The 16902-nt window shown below is 46.0% G+C and overlaps 3 protein-coding genes across 6 annotated transcripts; all 3 read left to right on the top strand.

Moving 5' to 3' along the window:
* The first annotated feature begins 1526 nt into the window (after nucleotides 1-1526).
* On the top strand, nucleotides 1527-6188 carry LOC115670220 (F-box/LRR-repeat protein 3-like). Of its 4 annotated transcripts, none has more exons than XR_008818517.1 (8): nucleotides 1527-2626; nucleotides 3191-3316; nucleotides 3514-3618; nucleotides 3723-4116; nucleotides 4223-4352; nucleotides 4901-5195; nucleotides 5342-5540; nucleotides 5994-6188. XR_008818517.1 is itself a non-coding variant. In XM_030591435.2 (8 exons), exons 1-8 carry the CDS (start codon nucleotides 1922-1924, stop codon nucleotides 6042-6044), a joined length of 2058 nt encoding a protein of 685 aa, XP_030447295.1. In that variant the 5' UTR covers nucleotides 1527-1921; the 3' UTR covers nucleotides 6045-6188. The 4 variants fall into 4 exon arrangements, 2 of the variants coding, with proteins under 2 accessions (XP_030447295.1, XP_030447296.1); XR_008818518.1 differs by lacking the exon at nucleotides 5994-6188 and adding an exon at nucleotides 5847-5974; XM_030591435.2 differs by having other exon boundaries at nucleotides 5289-5540.
* Nucleotides 6189-7102: 914 nt separating this feature from the next.
* Nucleotides 7103-10628, top strand: LOC115670223 (cation/H(+) antiporter 14-like). The gene is made up of 4 exons (XM_030591439.2): nucleotides 7103-7405; nucleotides 7638-8210; nucleotides 8382-8807; nucleotides 9139-10628. The coding sequence occupies exons 1-4, from the start codon at nucleotides 7154-7156 to the stop codon at nucleotides 10297-10299; spliced, it is 2412 nt and encodes an 803-aa protein (XP_030447299.2). The 5' UTR covers nucleotides 7103-7153; the 3' UTR covers nucleotides 10300-10628.
* A 911-nt stretch (nucleotides 10629-11539) lies between these two features.
* On the top strand, nucleotides 11540-14840 carry LOC115670342 (cation/H(+) antiporter 14-like). Its single transcript, XM_056320096.1, has 4 exons — nucleotides 11540-11878; nucleotides 12187-12759; nucleotides 12889-13314; nucleotides 13461-14840. The coding sequence occupies exons 1-4, from the start codon at nucleotides 11627-11629 to the stop codon at nucleotides 14595-14597; spliced, it is 2388 nt and encodes a 795-aa protein (XP_056176071.1). The 5' UTR covers nucleotides 11540-11626; the 3' UTR covers nucleotides 14598-14840.
* The last annotated feature ends 2062 nt before the right edge of the window (nucleotides 14841-16902 follow it).

Raw genomic sequence — 16902 nt, 5'->3', positions numbered from 1 at the left:
AAGTTAGAGCTCAAAAAAAGGTGGGGACATACCCTTATAAATTAAGGGTTCGTTTGTTTCGCAAAAAATACATGATTGGAATAACATTTTCCTAAAAGTAATTGCTTGTATCATTTTATCGTGCACGAAAATATTTAAACATAACTTTTTTTAATCAATTCTTTTCAATATCACGTCATGATCCTCAATAAAATCTCTCTCTCTCTGTCTCTATATGTATATATTTAAATAATTACATTTCAACATTTATTACCAAAATAAGCATAATTTTATCATTTCTTGTACATTGATTAGTGATTATCATAAGAACTAGAGACGTAGGATTGAAGATTTGCTAAAATGACCACCCATAGCAAATTTTACCAAGTAAAGCTCACACTGGAGCGTGCCATGTGACTTAAAATCGTACGAGATTGATCAAACAATGTAAGCTCACCCTGTTTCGACTTGTTTTTCATCCTAGTCCCGTTAAACTCAATTATTTAAATAAATAAAAAAAACCCTTTCTATAAATTCATAACATGTTCGGTTTCAATGTGCGCTCCCCCGTTTCTATCAAAAATGGATGAGCCTCCCCACGAGAGAAGGCATGTCACGCTCGATACTACCCCACGCGACGATGACGAGGTGGTGTAACCGGTCCATTATCGTTATCGGCACATTCGGGATTCCATCCTCCTCGACACCCTTTCCAAATATTTCGCTTCTTATTATATGATCATATCATGTATCCGTCATGCAGAATACCTTATTTTCAGCGCGGCGAGAGAAATGCCGCGGGGAGATGACGTGGACGAGGACGATGATGAGTTGGCTGAGGTCACATGGTGGGTGGGGGTGGCCCGCGTGGGGGTCCACATCAATCAATCAAAAGATGGTGCCGTACCCCCATGTGCACTTGCGAGAGCCTGTCCCTCCTTCCCCAAATCCTCACTTCACCACATAACCCCTGTTCCAATTCCCAACGCGACTCCCGTTATTTCCTTATTTAGGAAAAATCCCCGCAAAAAAAAAACATAAGGAAAATTCGTTTAATTTGCCCATGACGTCGCTGTCTGCTGATCTCTCCTCCTGATTCGCCCCTCACCTATTTCACTATCCTCCAAAAATATAAAAAGAAAAAATCAAAGGAAGAAAAATATATATCTTTTTGGGTCAAAAAGAAGGAAGAAACTATATTAAAAAGTAGCTTACGAGCCTCCGATACAATCACAAAACGAGCTTTGGTTAACCGGTGGTTCTACCAATCAATGGCTCTTCGGACACGGGTTAAACATTATTAAGGCTTAATTAGTTCCCGAGACCGTCAGACAAATGCGCGCGCACGGGAATCATCGAGTCGCCGGCGTGTCGGGTTCCTACCTGTGGTCCCCGAGGGGGGCCCCGATCACGCAGTTCCAAAGTCACCGAAAAGGTTACGTGGAAAGCCGATACGACGTGGTACGCCGAGGTATCCTTAGCGTACCACGGTAAAATTTCTTATAAACAATATTATATTAGGATGTGTTGTCTTTGATGTCTTGTTTCAATTACGGTACTCGCGCGTCAGCATATTAGAACACTTCTGATCCGACCGTGAAGTAGAACATACTTCCTCCCCCAAGTTCGAGCTCGAAAATTCTCCGTTTCTTGTCCTTCTTTGAATAGCATGGGATTTCCCAGATGCTCTGCCATGTTCATCACCATGAATTTGAATGATGCGTGCGGAAGAAGCTCCATGGCAGGCTCTGCATCCGACCAAGAAACTTTCTGATGCTGCAAACCGTGCGCAGGGCACGTACAGTCCACTTCGCCTTCTTCTTCGTGGGGGGGGGGACGTGTGAGTAACTGAAGGCCGAAGCGTTTGCTGGTTCCGGAAGACTCGGGGAGGAGGAGGAGGGAGAGCCACCCATTTGCGGTTACTTGCGTTCGCTGCAGCAAGATGAAGAAGCTGAAGAAGAGCATGGAGGAGGAAGAAGAAGAAGACGGCGGAGATGGCGCCGCCGCCGCCGCCGCCCCCCGGGACCAACCCAGCAACCCCTTCGATGGCCTCACCGAAGAGATCATCCACCTCATCCTCGACCGCCTCGGGGACGACGACCCTCTTGCCCGCAAGTCCTTCTCCCTCGCCTGCAGGTCCTTCCTCTCCGCCGAGTCGCGCCACCGCAGGTCCCTCAGGCCCCTGTCCTCCGACCTCCTCCCTTCGGTCCCCCGCCGCTACCCCTTCGTCTCGCGGCTCGACCTCTCGCTCTGCCCCCGCGTCGACGACGGGACGCTGGCCTCGCTCGCTCGCTCCTGGAGCTCCACCCTCAGATCCGTGGATCTCTCCCGGTCCAGGTTCTTCGGCCACGCGGGGCTGTCGAGCCTGACCGCGAATTGCGCCGGCCTGGTCGAGATCGACGTGTCGAACGCGACGGAGCTGACGGACGCGGCGGCCGCGGCGATCGCCGAGGCCAGGAACCTGGAGAGGCTGAGGATGGGGAGGTGCAAGCTGATCACGGACATGGGGGTCGGGTGCATCGCGGTCGGGTGCAGGAACCTGACCTTGCTCTGCTTGAAGTGGTGTTTGCGGGTGAGCGATCTGGGAGTCGGGTTGATCGCGATGAAGTGCACGGACATCCGGAGTTTGGATCTATCTTACTTGCCGGTAAACGCTTCTTCTCCGCAGCTGACAATGCTAGGGATGTTCTTCTGTTAATACATTGATGTCCTGTCTGAGGGGCGTTTAATTTTTGGCTACATTGCCGTGATACCGCCAGCATATAGACCGGTAACATTTCCAATTTCGGGCGACTAATCATGTAGACATTTGTACGGAGATGGAACCCGCTTGTGGAATGTTTTTCTTCTACCGTCTTGCAGTGCGTAAATATTTGAACATCTGTAGCGCTGGCTTCTTCATTGGTCGATTGACTAGTTGGAAAGAACTGTTGGTTATTGCGGTCAAACCGGTTCTAAAATAGAAATTAGCAAACCGTAGAAAGAGCTTCCACGATGGACCTGGATTGACTGTGTTTGCAGGTTCATTTTGGCGTGGACTTCTACTTAATTGCCTTGCTTATAGCTGTTCCATCTTAGCCTTGCCAAATTTGGCCGCGGGTGTGTTGACTGTTTATCTAGTGGTGGTCGTTTCTTCTTCGGATTCAACTTTTACTGAAATGAATTTTGTCGGGTCCGCTAGTCATGTATTGCTTTCTTTTTGGGAAATTAGATCACAGATAAGTCTCTCCAGCCTGTCTTGAAACTACGAAATCTTGAAGAGTTGATTCTCGAAGGATGTCCTGGTATACATGATGACGGACTTGCCACCCTCAAAGGGAGTTGCCCATCGCTGAAGGTATGCTCGTGGTTTCCGAAGTTTGTACAAGCTGCTATATTTCCTCTGAAGAATGCTATTTCTATCTATGTGGATTCAAAGTTGTCTCTAATCACGTTAGCGCAAAGAACTATGTGAATAGTTGGACAGCTGGCGTATAAAAAGATCTAGCTTTTCTATGTCCAACTAACTATTCTTGAAAATTGGCATTTGCACAGGTACTTAATCTGTCAAACTGCCAGAATGTGAGTCATGTAGGTTTGTCTTCCTTGACGAGCGAAGCTCTGTGTCTGCAGCAGCTTATCTTATCCTATGGTTCTCCTGTAAGTTCTGAGAGCCTCATGGCTATCGTGTCGTATTCTTTTTTTTTGGGTCATGTGATGTCTAGCTTCTTTTTGGTTCACACTTATTCTTCATGCTCGTTCAGGTGACTGCTGACCTAGGAAAGAGTCTGCACAAGTTTTCGGGTTTGCAAGTGGTTCGACTAGATGGTTGTATGGTTACATGTTCTGGGATGAAAGCAATGGTGAACTGCACCACGTGCCTGAAGGAGCTAAGCTTAAGCAAGTGCCTGGGGGTAACAGACGATTGTCTCTCCTTCCTTGGGCAGACACAAAGAGAATTGAGGAAGCTAGACATCACATGCTGCCGAAAGATAACATATGCCTCGATAAATAGCATAACAAGTTCGTGCTCCTTCCTCTGCTCTCTCAGGATGGAATTATGTACCCTGGTATCAAGAGATGCATATCTCTTGATTGGTCGGCGCTGTCAAAATTTGGAGGAACTTGATCTTACAGATAACAACATCGATGACGAAGGTTTTCTACTGGACTAGATCCTTCTATGCATATTTACTTCAGTCAGAGCAAAAGCCTGACATTTCACGATTCTTGCAGTGCTAATGTCATTTCGCGATTCTTGCAGTGCTAATGTCCATATCAAGATGCTCCAATCTTAGATCTTTAAAACTGGGGGTTTGCTCGAAGATCACTGATGATGGACTTAAACATATTGGAAGAAGCTGCTTGAATCTTACAGAGCTTGATCTTTACAGGTTTGTACAGCATACATTATGTAAGCAATTGATAATTTTATACAGTTGTATGAACTACAATGCAGACGTGGGTGCTTTGTCATTTCACTCGCATTGATTCGTTGCTATTCACTTGCTTGAGTTTATCACCTATCCAATGAAATGAAGAGGGAGAAAATAATCTTGACGAAAGGGAGGAACTGGAAAAATTGGATCTCAAAGAGAGAGAACATAGTGAAGATGTCGTCAAATTTCCTCCCTTTACTTATAGATAGTATGCTGTAAAGAATGAAATTCCATTATGCTCATGTTGCACCTGCCAACTATGAGTAGGAAAGTACAAATCTCACATATGTTCCTTTATAATGACTCAGTAACTTGGTTTATCGTGTCAAGGAAAAATTATGAACTTGTGATACTCATAATTTGAACTTAACAGACACAAACTACAATTTGAACTTAGCAAACGGAAATAAGGCTGCTAGAATTTTTCTATCTAGGAGAGCTATTTTTTTTATATAATGCTATGTCATTTTCTGGATTTATTCTCATCGAATTTTCTTTATTAGGTCTATGGGAATAACTGATGCTGGCATTGCCAAAATCGCTATTGGTTGTCCAGCACTTGAAATGATTAACATGGCTTACAATGAAAATGTCACAGACATCGCACTGATATCATTGTCTAATTGTCCGAGGCTAAAAGCTCTTGAAATTCGAGGATGTCCTTATGTCTCATCAATTGGTCTGTCAGCTATTGCTAGAGCATGCAGGCGTCTTACCCTCCTTGACATAAAGAAGTGTTATAATATCAATGATAATGGAATGCTTTCACTGGCCCAATTTTCCCCAAATCTCAGACAGGTACTCATGTTTTTTGTTTCCTCTTATTTGAAAAGCAGCCAATGTTGATGCCTGTGGTGTACTGATAGGATTCATTGATTCATCATTTCACAGATAAATTTGTCATATTGCTCGGTCACTGACGTAGGGCTCCTAGCACTGGCCAGCATCAATTGCCTGCAGAACATGACTATCTTGCATGTGGCAGGATTGACACAAAGCGGTCTCGCGGCTGCTCTGCTGGCTTGTAGATGTCTAATGAAAGTTAAGCTTCATGCATCCTTTAAATCCTCATTTCCTGAGTCTCTTATCAGTTACATTAAAGCCCGCGGATGTGTCTTTCAGTGGAGAGACAAAGCGTGTCAGGTATTGTTTCCCCCCTCTTATTATCAGTTGTCTCGTGGTTTGTCAACTTTTATGTGACTCATTGTTTACATATGTCACTGTCATTCGCAAAGAGCGATGCCAGAGCCTCTCACTTCCTTTCTTGTTTCTCTCTCTGAATGTGCTAAGTTAGCCAGGAAGAAGAAGACAGTAATGGAATGAGGACAGTTTCTATTTAGAGCCTCACAATTAGAGCCTCACAATATATTGCATATACAGCTTGCGCATCAATGTGGATTCGATAAAAATTACCAGCACTAATTACCCTTTTCTTTTCACTATGATCAGAGAATTGGTATACTGTACTTTAAGTGAGAATAAAAAGCAGAAAGAAGCAAAATCTGTGAGAACATTTCATATCACTCTACATGAAGAAAACAATAACACGTTCTAACGGGTAAAGGGTATGCTGAAGCTGTTGATCTGCTTGGACAGGTGGAAATGGATCCGAAAGGGTGGAAGCTGCATTTGTCGAAGAGTCTTTAGGATGCTTGATAATTTTATTTAGCTTCTCCTTGTTGAAGTGTATGCCTTTGTTGTCTGTGGGAGGAACACGATGAACGTCATGCTTGATGCTTGCACACTATGAATGTTTCATTTGCGGAGGAAACTTTTCATTCTTGATGCTTATACTCCCAGACTTCTCGCTTGACTATGTTTGATCCTTTGTCTGGTAGTTGTCACTCCGATTGAGCTTCAAAATTTCGGGTATCGACGTTGCTTTCCCGTCGTCATTGTTGCTGCAGTGCTCTACTGTGGCAACCTCTTTCATTGAAAAGACAGATAAAACACTATTACATTCTAGAATGTTAGCATTTTATACGGACAGAAAGATTGGTCTCCTCGGCTCCCCGAGCAATAGATCCCTCCACCACTTGCGAGCGGTGACAATGAAAAACTTCTTACCTGTGGAATCTGCGTTAGAAGATGGCATGATTCTGTTTAAGGGCCAAAGGCTGCTATGATCTTTCTATTACAAGATGGTGCGGTGCGATGAGAACGCGGTCCCCAACACTGCCCTACAAGATCTGTCCTGACTTAAAATCCCCAAGCAAAGGGAAAGGCATGCAAAGAATCGCTTGAACAAGTGAAAGTTGTCCAAACTCATAGAAGCACATCGAGACGACCACATCATGTTCAGAACTACTTTAAAAAGTATATCATAGAGGTGCATGGAAAATTTATGTCTGTAAAAATGATTTTTCCTCCTCAACTCTCTCGTATCATGGCTACATCCATGTTATTATTTGCACGTACATAAATATGTATGGGATAAAAGGACGTCTATAATCACATACTTGTTGCTCAAGGAAGCGTGCCTTCTGCTCTTGCTCACGCCTTGGAGAACTAATTTAAGAAGACAGTCCCTACCATAACGGAATAATTTATGCCCACTCGTTTTATTCATACCTTTTCGTCCTCCCAAGACAGCAACAAGCACGTTCAAGCGCTCTCTCTCTCTCTCTCTCTCTCTCTCTCTCTCTCTCTCTCTCTCTCTCTCTCTCTCTCTCATGAAGTTTTTCATGGTCCTTTTGGTAGTCTTCTTCTCATTTTCTTATGCAAACAGATCCATCTTGTAGCGATCTTGCTCGAAAATGGCGGAAACCAAGGAGCTTGAGAGGGCGGCGACGACGATAGGGACGGTGCCAGGCCCGTACCAGCCCGAGTACCTGGTGTGTCAGCGGATGGGCCATATGATTTCTTCACAGGGCATCTGGTTCTCCGACCCGTTCGACTCTGCCTTTCCCGTCCTCATGTTCCAGATCATCTTGATCATCTTCACCACCCGGATCATCCTTTTCTTCCTCAAACCTCTTCGCATGAATCTCTTATTGGGTTACATTCTGGTAGTCTCCCTCCCCGATATACGGTGAATCTTAGGAACAAATAAATTATTGCATATGCAACCAACGTAATAGATTGACGCAACGCATCGTGGGTTTGCAGTTGTCTTATTGTACATAATCCTCAGCTACATGTGTGGAACGGATCTTGACATTGTATGTGGAAACGCCTGCTTCGTCCATGATGGATAGAATTAAAGATCTTATTTCTAATAGTTCTCTTCGATGCAACCAGGCAGGCATAATTATGGGTCCGGCCGTTTTAGGTCGCAACAAGGCGTACTTTGCCAAGGTGTTCCCGCCAGGCAGCATAGTTGTCCTGATGACATTAGCAGATGTAGGGTTCATGATCCACCTCTTCACCCTGGGCTCACAAATCAGCACCGACATGATAACCAAGACCGGGAAGAGTGCTGCCTTCATCGGGTCCATGTGCTTCCTCTTGCCTTATGCCTTAGGCTTCCTCACCTTCTCCATGCTCAACAGCTTCGGCAACTTGGATGCCACCCTGAAGCAGTCCATGCCTTTCATCATCGTCGTCAACTCGATCTCCACCTTCCCCGTCATCACCTCGCTCCTGGCCGACCTGCGGATCTTGAACTCGGAGGTCGGCCGGATGGCCACGCATGCGTCGCTGGTGAGCGACATGTGGTCGTGGAGCATGTCGTTGATGATCAATACCATCAACTTGGCCTTCAAGAGCTCCAAGATGGATTCCGTGTGGTCAGTGGTTTTCACGGTCGCGTTCGTCGTGGTCATCGCCTTCATCGTCCGCCCCTTGTTGAGGTGGTCAAACAAATTTGCAAAGGTAGGCATGTCATTTTGTGGTCACGTTTCTAATCACTGAGTATGAATTTGAACATTATAAGTTCTGTTCAATGTGCCAGAATATTGATTAACGATGTCATTTTCAAAGATATGAATTTCCGTTCTCATTAACATGTCAATTAGCGTAAAAACTTGACACCCTTACAAGCAGGAAGGGGAAGAGGAGGAGGTGCAATTCTACGGGTTAATGATTATCCTGTTGTGTTGTGGGCTATTGTCGGAGATTCTCGGCCAACACTCGGGCTTCGGGGCCTTTTTGATGGGCTTGGCAATTCCGGACAGGCCGCCCCTGGGGGAAACCTTGGTGCAGAAGCTGGAGACCATCTCCAGCGTGCTGCTGGTGCCAGCTTTCATGGCAACGAGCGGGTTGCGAGTGCATTTAGGAGACAAGGGTGGAACATGGTCGGTTTTCACGGAGCTTATCATATTGATGGGTTACGTCGGCAAGTTCTGCGGGACACTCTTGTCTGCCATCTTCTGCGGCATGCCATTCTGGGATGCAATCCCTCTGAGCCTCATCATGTGCTGCAAAGGCATCATCGAGATCGCCATTTACGTCGTGTGGTACGATAGGAAGGTACTCTTCAGTACTACATGCATTTTGAAAAACGGATTTTCATACGGATGACTGGCTGCGCAAACTTTTAGTTACACAAGCCATCTTCAGTACCGTTGATTTCGACAGCTGGTTAATTCTTATAACTATAGCAGTACAACTCCATAAGTGATGTAGACGATTCGTGTAATCAAAAAATTTACACAGCTCTTGTAGCAAAATGAATCCTTGAACCCTACATATATCTGCTAATGTCATAGGACAACTGCTAATGTCATCAGGACAATCGCTTTTGGTATTCATCACGTTGAGGAATTGATCTATCTATTCAATGTCAATTTGTATGTCCCAGATCGTACCTGCTCAGGTTTACACTCAACTACTCCTCACTATGCTAATTGCGACTACATTGGCAAGACCCATCATTGCCTACCTGTATGATCCATCCAGGAGATATTTGGTCCAGGGAAGAAAAACCCTGCAAGAATGGAAGGAAGGGGTCAAGATGCAATTCCTAGTGTGTCTCCACGATGAAGATCATGTCCCCACCATCATGAACCTCCTCGAAGCCTCCCACCCCACTCCCCACAGCCCTATCGCCGTCTTCGTCTTGCACCTGCAAGAGCTCCAGGGCCGCTCCACCTCCGTGCTCGTTCCCCATCACCACCTCCACAAGGCCGCCTCCAAGGCGACCAGCTACGACCACATCGTCAACGTGTTCCAGTACTACGAGGAGCACAACTGCGGGAGCGTCGTGGTGCAGCACTTCACTGCCATCTCGCCCTACACGAGCATGCACAACGACATCTGCACGCTCGCCTCAGACAAGAGGACCAACCTTGTCATAGTGCCCTTCCACAAGATGTGGGCCATCGACGGGTCCATGGGGTCAACCAAGCACGCAATCCGGAAAATGAACAAGAACGTGATGAACAAGGCGCCTTGCTCCGTCGGAATCCTCATCGACCGGGGTCCCTTGACAAGCAGCCAGCACATGCTGATGAATGAGTCGGCGCCGTATCAGATAGTATTGCTCTTCTTGGGTGGTGCGGACGATCGTGAGGCACTCGCTTATTGTATGCGCATGGTCGAGCATCCGAAGGTTGACCTAACAATAGCCCGGGTAAAGAACGACAAGTACCTGAATGAAGAGGAAAGCGGTCTTGATCAAGAACTGATAGATGATTTCCGGGCTATTGTAGGCAAGAGAAAAGTCAAGTACGTAGAGGAGACGGCGATGGATGGGGTGGGGACTACGCAGGTGATCTGCTCGTTCGAGGACGCGATCGACATGTTGATCGTGGGCAAGCATCATGATCCCTCGTCTCCTCTTATCTCGGGTTTGACCGAGTGGAATGAGTACCCGGAATTGGGGGTCATCGGCGGCATGCTAGCGACTTCTGATTTCCAGTTCTCCGTCTTAGTAGTGCAGCGGGAGCCCGTGGGGTCTGAACCGTTCAACCTGTCTTCGGAGATGAGCAGATCTCAGAGTCTCAGCCGCTCCTCACCGTAGTTCACTACGGGCACGGAAAGTGAACACAGAGACCGGACCAAAGTTACATGAGCATCCTGCCGGATGAACACGACTAAACTATATCGTGTGCGGTGGGATCGACAAGGAGCGGCCTTGCAGTTGCTCCAATGGCATTGTAGATTGAAGGTCAAGCTAAATGCCTCAGACAATGCTGAATTCCCTAGCATGTTGTTAAGATGTCGATACCCATCTCTGAAAGGGTCTCATTCCTAAGATTGTCAGATGATGTATAACCTTGTATATTACAGCTAATGTCATCAGGACATTTCTCGAGGAGTCCTGAAGATCCTTTGATCCTTTCTTTAGCATCCGGAAGTTCTTGAATTATTAACCTGATATGGAGGGCGGTGCTTCATACGTGCCTGTTTAAGCAGAAAGTTTGTTTCCAGAGGAAGCATTTCGCTGTTTGATTCTTCAATCCCTGACTACAATATAATTCAACAGATGACTTACTGCGATATCATGCTCGCTTTTTCTTTTTGCTTTTCCTCCATTTAACAAATGTGTTAGCTCTTTTGAATTACGAGTTTCGGATCAAACGATGACGCTATTACAACTTTGGACATGCATTGACATGTTAGTCCTTCTCTCTCGCTCTCTCTCTCTCTCCCTGCCCTGGCCGCAGCAACCTGCGGCCACCTTCTCCGGGCAAAGACGCGGTGGGTCTCTGCGCGAGACGGTCGTCATCGTCACGCCTGCCATTAATAATTCCTCTTCACTACCTCAAAATACATTGTGTAGTTCACCAATATGTATGCACCATTCATAATACGAACCCATTTCGCTTCATTTTGACTGCCGATTTCTTATTGTCGCGTGTTTACTAGTACTTTATCGAATAACTTGGTATATTTTGGAGATGTCAAAGATATCAGCTTTGATCGTCTCGTCATATCCTTGTGCGTCGGGCAAGTTCCACCTTTCGACAATCCGAATGCTAAACTGCAATTACACTAAACCGTAGGAGTTAGGATCACGAACGCAATTTTGCATGCCGCTAACAAAAGATCCACCGTTGTCGACCCCAATAGTACAAACTCCTAGCCTCCGTCGTGCACAAGCGAACCAGATTCGAAGAAGACGTCCCTACAATGACGGAAGGACACCCATTCAGCCACACCATTTTCGTCCTCCGAACCCAACTAAATGCGCCTCTCTCTCTCTCTCTCTCTCTCTCTCTCTCTCTCTCTCTCTCTCTCTCTCTCTCTCCACCATCAACATAGCTAGTCTTTCTGGTTTGCTTCTTCTTCTTCTTCTTCTCGGACGCGAGCGAATTGAGCTTGTGTGATCCTGGATCTCGCTGGAAATGGAGGGAATGAAGCATTGGCAAAGCAAGGATGCGACAATAGGGTCGGTGTCGGGTCCATTCCAGACCGAGATCCTCGTCTGCCAACGGACGGACAACATAGTTAACTCGCAGGGGGTCTGGTACTCCAATCCATTCAACTCCGCCATGCCCGTCCTGATGTTCCAGATCATCTTGGTCTTCTTCGCTGCCCGGATTCTCTTCCTCTTCCTCAAACCTCTCCGTCCGAGTCTCACCATCGCCTACATTCTGGTAATTCATTCATTTACCGCCTAATTTTCCTCTCTCTTTTTTTCTTTCTATTCATTTACCATCAAACAAATTACGCGATTTAGGAAATCAACGGAATAATAAGAATAAGAAGTACTTAGATGGAAGGAATATGAGAGGGATGCTAGGATGCGAATTACAATGTATGCTCTGATATCGTGTTAGATAGATTATTTACCCTAAAATCTCAAAAAAAAAAATTAAGGAACGGACTAATGGTGTATAAGGAGCGTGCTCCTTCAATATTTCTAATGCCAATTCCTAAACATGGCTCCATCCGATGCGACCAGGCAGGTATAGTAATCGGTCCCTCCGTCTTAGGCCACAACCGCAGATACCTGGCCGAGGTATTCCCTCCGGGAGGCATAACCATTCTCATGACGTTTTCCGAACTAGGGTTCCTGATCCACCTCTTCACGATCGGCGTGCAAATTGACACCGGCATCCTGCGGAGGGCCAGGAAGAGAGAGCTCCTGATCGGGACCATGTGCTTCCTCTCGCCTTACGCGGTCGCCTATCTCTCCTACTTTGCCCTCAAGGGCTTGGTCGACTTGGACGGCTCGTTGAGGTACTCTGTCCCCTACATCGCCATCGTCAACTCCCTCTCCTCTTTCCCCGTCATCACGTCGCTCCTCACTGACCTTCGGATCCTCAACTCGGACCTCGGACGGTTCGCCGCGCACGTGTCGCTGGTGTGTGACTCGTGGACGTGGGCCTTGTCTCTGCTGTCGAATGCTGCCGGCGTGGCCTTCCGGCACTCCAAGTCAGAGTCACTGTGGTCAATATTCAGCACACTCATGTTCATCTCTCTCATCGTCTTCATCGTTCGCCCCGTGACGAAGTGGTCAATCCAATGCGCAGAGGTAAGGCATGTCAATATGCAGTCACTAGTTAAATTCAAACGGCGAATTTATGTCGAGCAGTATAAGTTTTGAGGATAACAATGTCTACTCCGACGAACATATCAGGTCCAAAACCACCGCCACGCACAGGATGGAAAAGAGGAGGAGGTCCATTTCTTTGAGATTATGGTGATCTTGCTGGGGTGTGCGCTGCTGTCGGAGACCGTGGGCCAGCACTCCGGCTTCGGAGCATTCTTGATGGGCTTGGCTTTGCCGCACGGACCGCCCTTGGGGACGACCTTGGTCCAGAAGCTAGAGACAGTCTCGAACAGCCTGCTGGTGCCAATGTTCCTGGCCGTGAGCGGGGTGCGGACGGACATATCGAGCGTGGTCGCGGCGTCATCCGGGTACACGCAGGTGATAATAATGATGGGCTACGTGGGGAAGTTCTCAGGGACGCTCGTGACCGCCATCGGCTGCGGCACGCCGTTCTGGGACGCGGTCCCTCTCAGCCTCATCATGTGCTGCAAAGGCATCATTGAGGTCGCTATTTATGTCATGTGGTATGACAGAAAGGTAATTCCTTCGAGAAGAACATGGAAAGAACAGTGCATTTCTTGAGGTTGACATACGCATGTTCATCACCGTATCGATTACATTTGAATTGGGCATGCATGGTCCGATATGTTGCTCATGAAATCCATCTGAACTTGCATGTCCAGATCATAGATCAACAAGTCTACGCTCAGCTGGTGCTCACCATGGTGATCGTGACTACGTTGGTGAGGCCCATCGTCGCTTATTTATATGATCCATCCAGCAAATACACGATCAATGGACGAAGAACCCTCCCGCAATCGAAGGAAGGCGTCAAGGTCCAGATCCTCGTTTGCATCCACAACGAAGACAGTGTCCCCACCGTCATGAATCTCCTCGAAGCCTCCAACCCCGCCCCTCACAGCCCCATCTCCGTCTTCGTCCTCCACCTCAAGGAGCTCAGGGGCCGGTGCGCCTCCGTCCTCGTCCCCCACCACCACCTCGACAAGGCCGCCTCCAAGGCGTCCGGGTCCGACCACGTCGTCAACGCGTTCACCAACTACGCGCAGCGCAACCATGGGAGCGCCGTGGTGCAGCACTTCACCGCCATCTCGCCCTACGAGAGCATGCACGACGACGTGTGCGCCCTCGCGCTCGACAAGCGGACCCATCTCATCATCGTGCCCTTCCACAGGACGTGGGCCATCGACGGGTCCGTCGGGTCCACCAACCGCGCCCTCCGCAACGTGAACATGAATGTGATGGGCAAGGCGCCCTGCTCCATTGGGGTCCTCATCGATCGGGGCCCGCTGGCGAGCGCCCCGCACGCGGCGGCCGGCGAGGCCACGCCGTACCGAGTTTTCGTGCTCTTCTTGGGGGGCGCAGACGACCGGGAGGCGCTCACCTACAGCCTGCGAATGGCCGACCACCCGTGGGTCAGCCTCACCATAGTTTGGGTCAAGAGTAGAGAGCACGAGAACGAGGGCGAGAGCCAGTTTGACAAAGAAGCGATGGGTGACTTCCGGGCCAAGGTGGGCAACAATAGGAAGGTGAAGTGCGTCGAGGAAATGACAAGAGACGGGGTCGGCACCATCCAGGCGATCCGCTCGGTCGAGACCGCGGTCGACCTGTTGATAGTGGGCAAGCACCACGACCCGTCGTCGCCGCTCATCTCGGGCTTGACGGAGTGGAGCGAGTACCCCGAGTTGGGAGTCATCGGTGACCTGCTCGCCACTTCCGATTTCAGGTTCTCGGTTTTGGTAGTGCAGCGAGAGCCCACGGCGGAAAGATCACTGCCCTTTACTGAGCTTATGGATCAGTAGGTAGGTCGTAGAGATCGTCGGTGGCGACTCCGTTTGTCGGAGCGTGAAAATTGAACGATCGATCGCGAGCACCTCCGGCGAGAGACGCTTTGTTTCTCTCTTGGTTTCGTAATGCATAGTACGAGGAGATTAGGTACATTTTGGACATATAATCATGATTGAAGAATGTATGTATATATTATGGATGGTTGGACAAAATTCCAAAACCGAATGTATATGTGTAGATTGTTCGGTTCGGCGAAAGTGTGGTAGACATTTTAATTTTTTAGGATAAATGCACTAGAAGTCCTAAAAAACTTATCATGAAAGTCTAATTGAGTCCTAAAACTTACAAAAAGTGTAATATAAATCCTAAAACTTGTCAAATCGGTACAATCAAGTCATTTCGCTAACTCCGTCCAATTTGGCTAACGGAAAATGCTGACGTCACTTTTTTTTATTTATTGTTTTCTCTCTTTTATGTGACATTGACGTTGCTAAAGCGATGTCGTTTTAATCTAAATTTGATTTTTTACTAGAAATTTTGTTTAAACTATACAAAAAGATAAGTTGATTTAAATGTTAAAAAGATCGTTGGGAAAGGCCAGCTATGGTGAGGGATGGTTGGCCATGGGTCGCGGAGGGTCGTTGGCCCTCCCCCAAGTCTGACCCAAGGCCGGCAACCTTTGCTCGATTTGGGAGAGGGCCAATCGACGCTTGCGATTGGCGAAGGTCGCCGGGCACAAGGTCGTTGGCCACTGGTTGGGGCCAGTGACCCTCGCTGACCTATGGCTAGCCATCCCCCACCATCGCCGACCCTTCTCAGCGCTGGTGGTGCGGCAGTGGCAAGGGCCAAGCCCTCGCCGTTATGACTTCCTTCGTCTCTTTATTTATTTAAATTAAATCATTTTTAATTTAATTTAAATTAAATAATATGCAGATCAAAACGATGTTGTTTTAGTCTTGTCCTTCTTGTTCATGTAGGAGAGAGAAAACAATAAAAAAAAAGTCGTGTCAGCATTTTTCGTTAGCCAAATTGGACTGAGTTAACAGAAGGACTTGATTGTACCAATTTGATAAGTTTTAGGACTTGATTGCACTTTTTATAAGTTTTAAAACTCAATTACACTTTCGTGACAAGTTTTAGAACTTTCAATGCACTTATCTCTAATTTTTTTTCTATAGTTTTCAAATTGCCCACTTTTGTACTAACTTACTTTTATTTGTACATGGATTATTCGGATTTACTAACTCTTACTACGAAATTATCAACCTATTTTGGAGTGACTTACCAAGTTTTGTTGTATTAAATAACCAACTAATTTTGGAACACAAATATTCATTAACACTACTAACCAAAGTTTTAATTATTTTTTTAATTGGAATAATACCACGAAAAAATTCCAAACTAGTACGTCTGTGACAAATACTCTCCGTTAGTCTCTATTGAATTTTACTATCAAATTATTGAATTGGATGACACGTGGTAGTTGACAGGGGTTTGGAATTTTACCCTTTATTTGTCACATATGTACCAGTTTGTGATTTTTCGTATATTAATTCAATTTAACGGAAACTAATAGAGGGTAAATTTGTCGTAAATGTACCAGTTTGGGGTTTTTAATAGTAAAAAAATTAGTTTGTGGCACAGGTATACTAATTTGGGGTTTTTGATAGTCAAAAAATCAATTTGGAGTTAATTTATCAGAAATGTACAGGTTTTGGATTTTCATGATATTAATGTTTTTTAATTTTATCAACTTTTGTATTGAGTTACCAATTTTTATTTTTGTTGGTTTGCAACCAATTTTACATTTACTTTAGTGATTACTAACCTAAATTAACATGACTTACCAACTTTTCTCTCATTAAATTACCGTATAGTATAGATTTACCCACTCTCATTTGAGTAAATAGTAATGTTTATTTGGTTTTTAGTTAAATTGCCAAATTTTCTTATCATATATATACTTGTATTTGGATTTCTTAATAATCACTTAGTTATCAACCCCTTTAAGTAATTACCAAGTTCATTTTTTTTCTTTTAATAAACAACTATTCCTATCTTTTACCGACTTTAATTAAGTTTTCTCAAATATGCCCTTAAAATTACCAATTCTTATATGAAATTGCTAACTTGGATCTAAATGGTGTATCGACTGGTCCAGTGTTACCAATTCTCATTTGAGATAGTTATCAACATTTATTTGATTTCTTTTTATTTTACCAACTTTTCTAGTTGCATACTACAAAAAAAAGAAGTTGGTAAGTCCCAAAAATAACGGCTGGTAATGTCCTATAGTAGTTGAGAAGTCTAAGGCGTTGA

This window comes from Syzygium oleosum, unplaced genomic scaffold (assembly GCF_021117445.2).
Source record: "Syzygium oleosum isolate NSW1041296 unplaced genomic scaffold, Sole_v2.1 Sole_v2.19, whole genome shotgun sequence".
Lineage (NCBI taxonomy): Eukaryota > Viridiplantae > Streptophyta > Magnoliopsida > Myrtales > Myrtaceae > Syzygium > Syzygium oleosum.
Note: the sequence above shows the minus strand (reverse complement) of the source record. Positions and strands in the feature narration are given on the sequence as shown.

Excerpts from the sequence above, each read along its gene's own strand:
- LOC115670220 (XM_030591435.2), top strand. The coding sequence starts at position 1,922 with ATGAAGAAGCTGAAGAAGAGCATGGAGGAGGAAGAAGAAGAAGACGGC. Across the intron at positions 2,627-3,190 it reads TGGATCTATCTTACTTGCCG|ATCACAGATAAGTCTCTCCA; the intron begins GTAAACGCTTCT and ends TTGGGAAATTAG. Across the intron at positions 4,353-4,900 it reads ACAGAGCTTGATCTTTACAG|GTCTATGGGAATAACTGATG; the intron begins GTTTGTACAGCA and ends TTTCTTTATTAG.
- LOC115670223 (XM_030591439.2), top strand. The coding sequence starts at position 7,154 with ATGGCGGAAACCAAGGAGCTTGAGAGGGCGGCGACGACGATAGGGACG. Across the intron at positions 7,406-7,637 it reads TCTTATTGGGTTACATTCTG|GCAGGCATAATTATGGGTCC; the intron begins GTAGTCTCCCTC and ends CGATGCAACCAG. Across the intron at positions 8,808-9,138 it reads TCGTGTGGTACGATAGGAAG|ATCGTACCTGCTCAGGTTTA; the intron begins GTACTCTTCAGT and ends TGTATGTCCCAG.
- LOC115670342 (XM_056320096.1), top strand. The coding sequence starts at position 11,627 with ATGGAGGGAATGAAGCATTGGCAAAGCAAGGATGCGACAATAGGGTCG. Across the intron at positions 11,879-12,186 it reads TCACCATCGCCTACATTCTG|GCAGGTATAGTAATCGGTCC; the intron begins GTAATTCATTCA and ends CGATGCGACCAG. Across the intron at positions 13,315-13,460 it reads TCATGTGGTATGACAGAAAG|ATCATAGATCAACAAGTCTA; the intron begins GTAATTCCTTCG and ends TTGCATGTCCAG.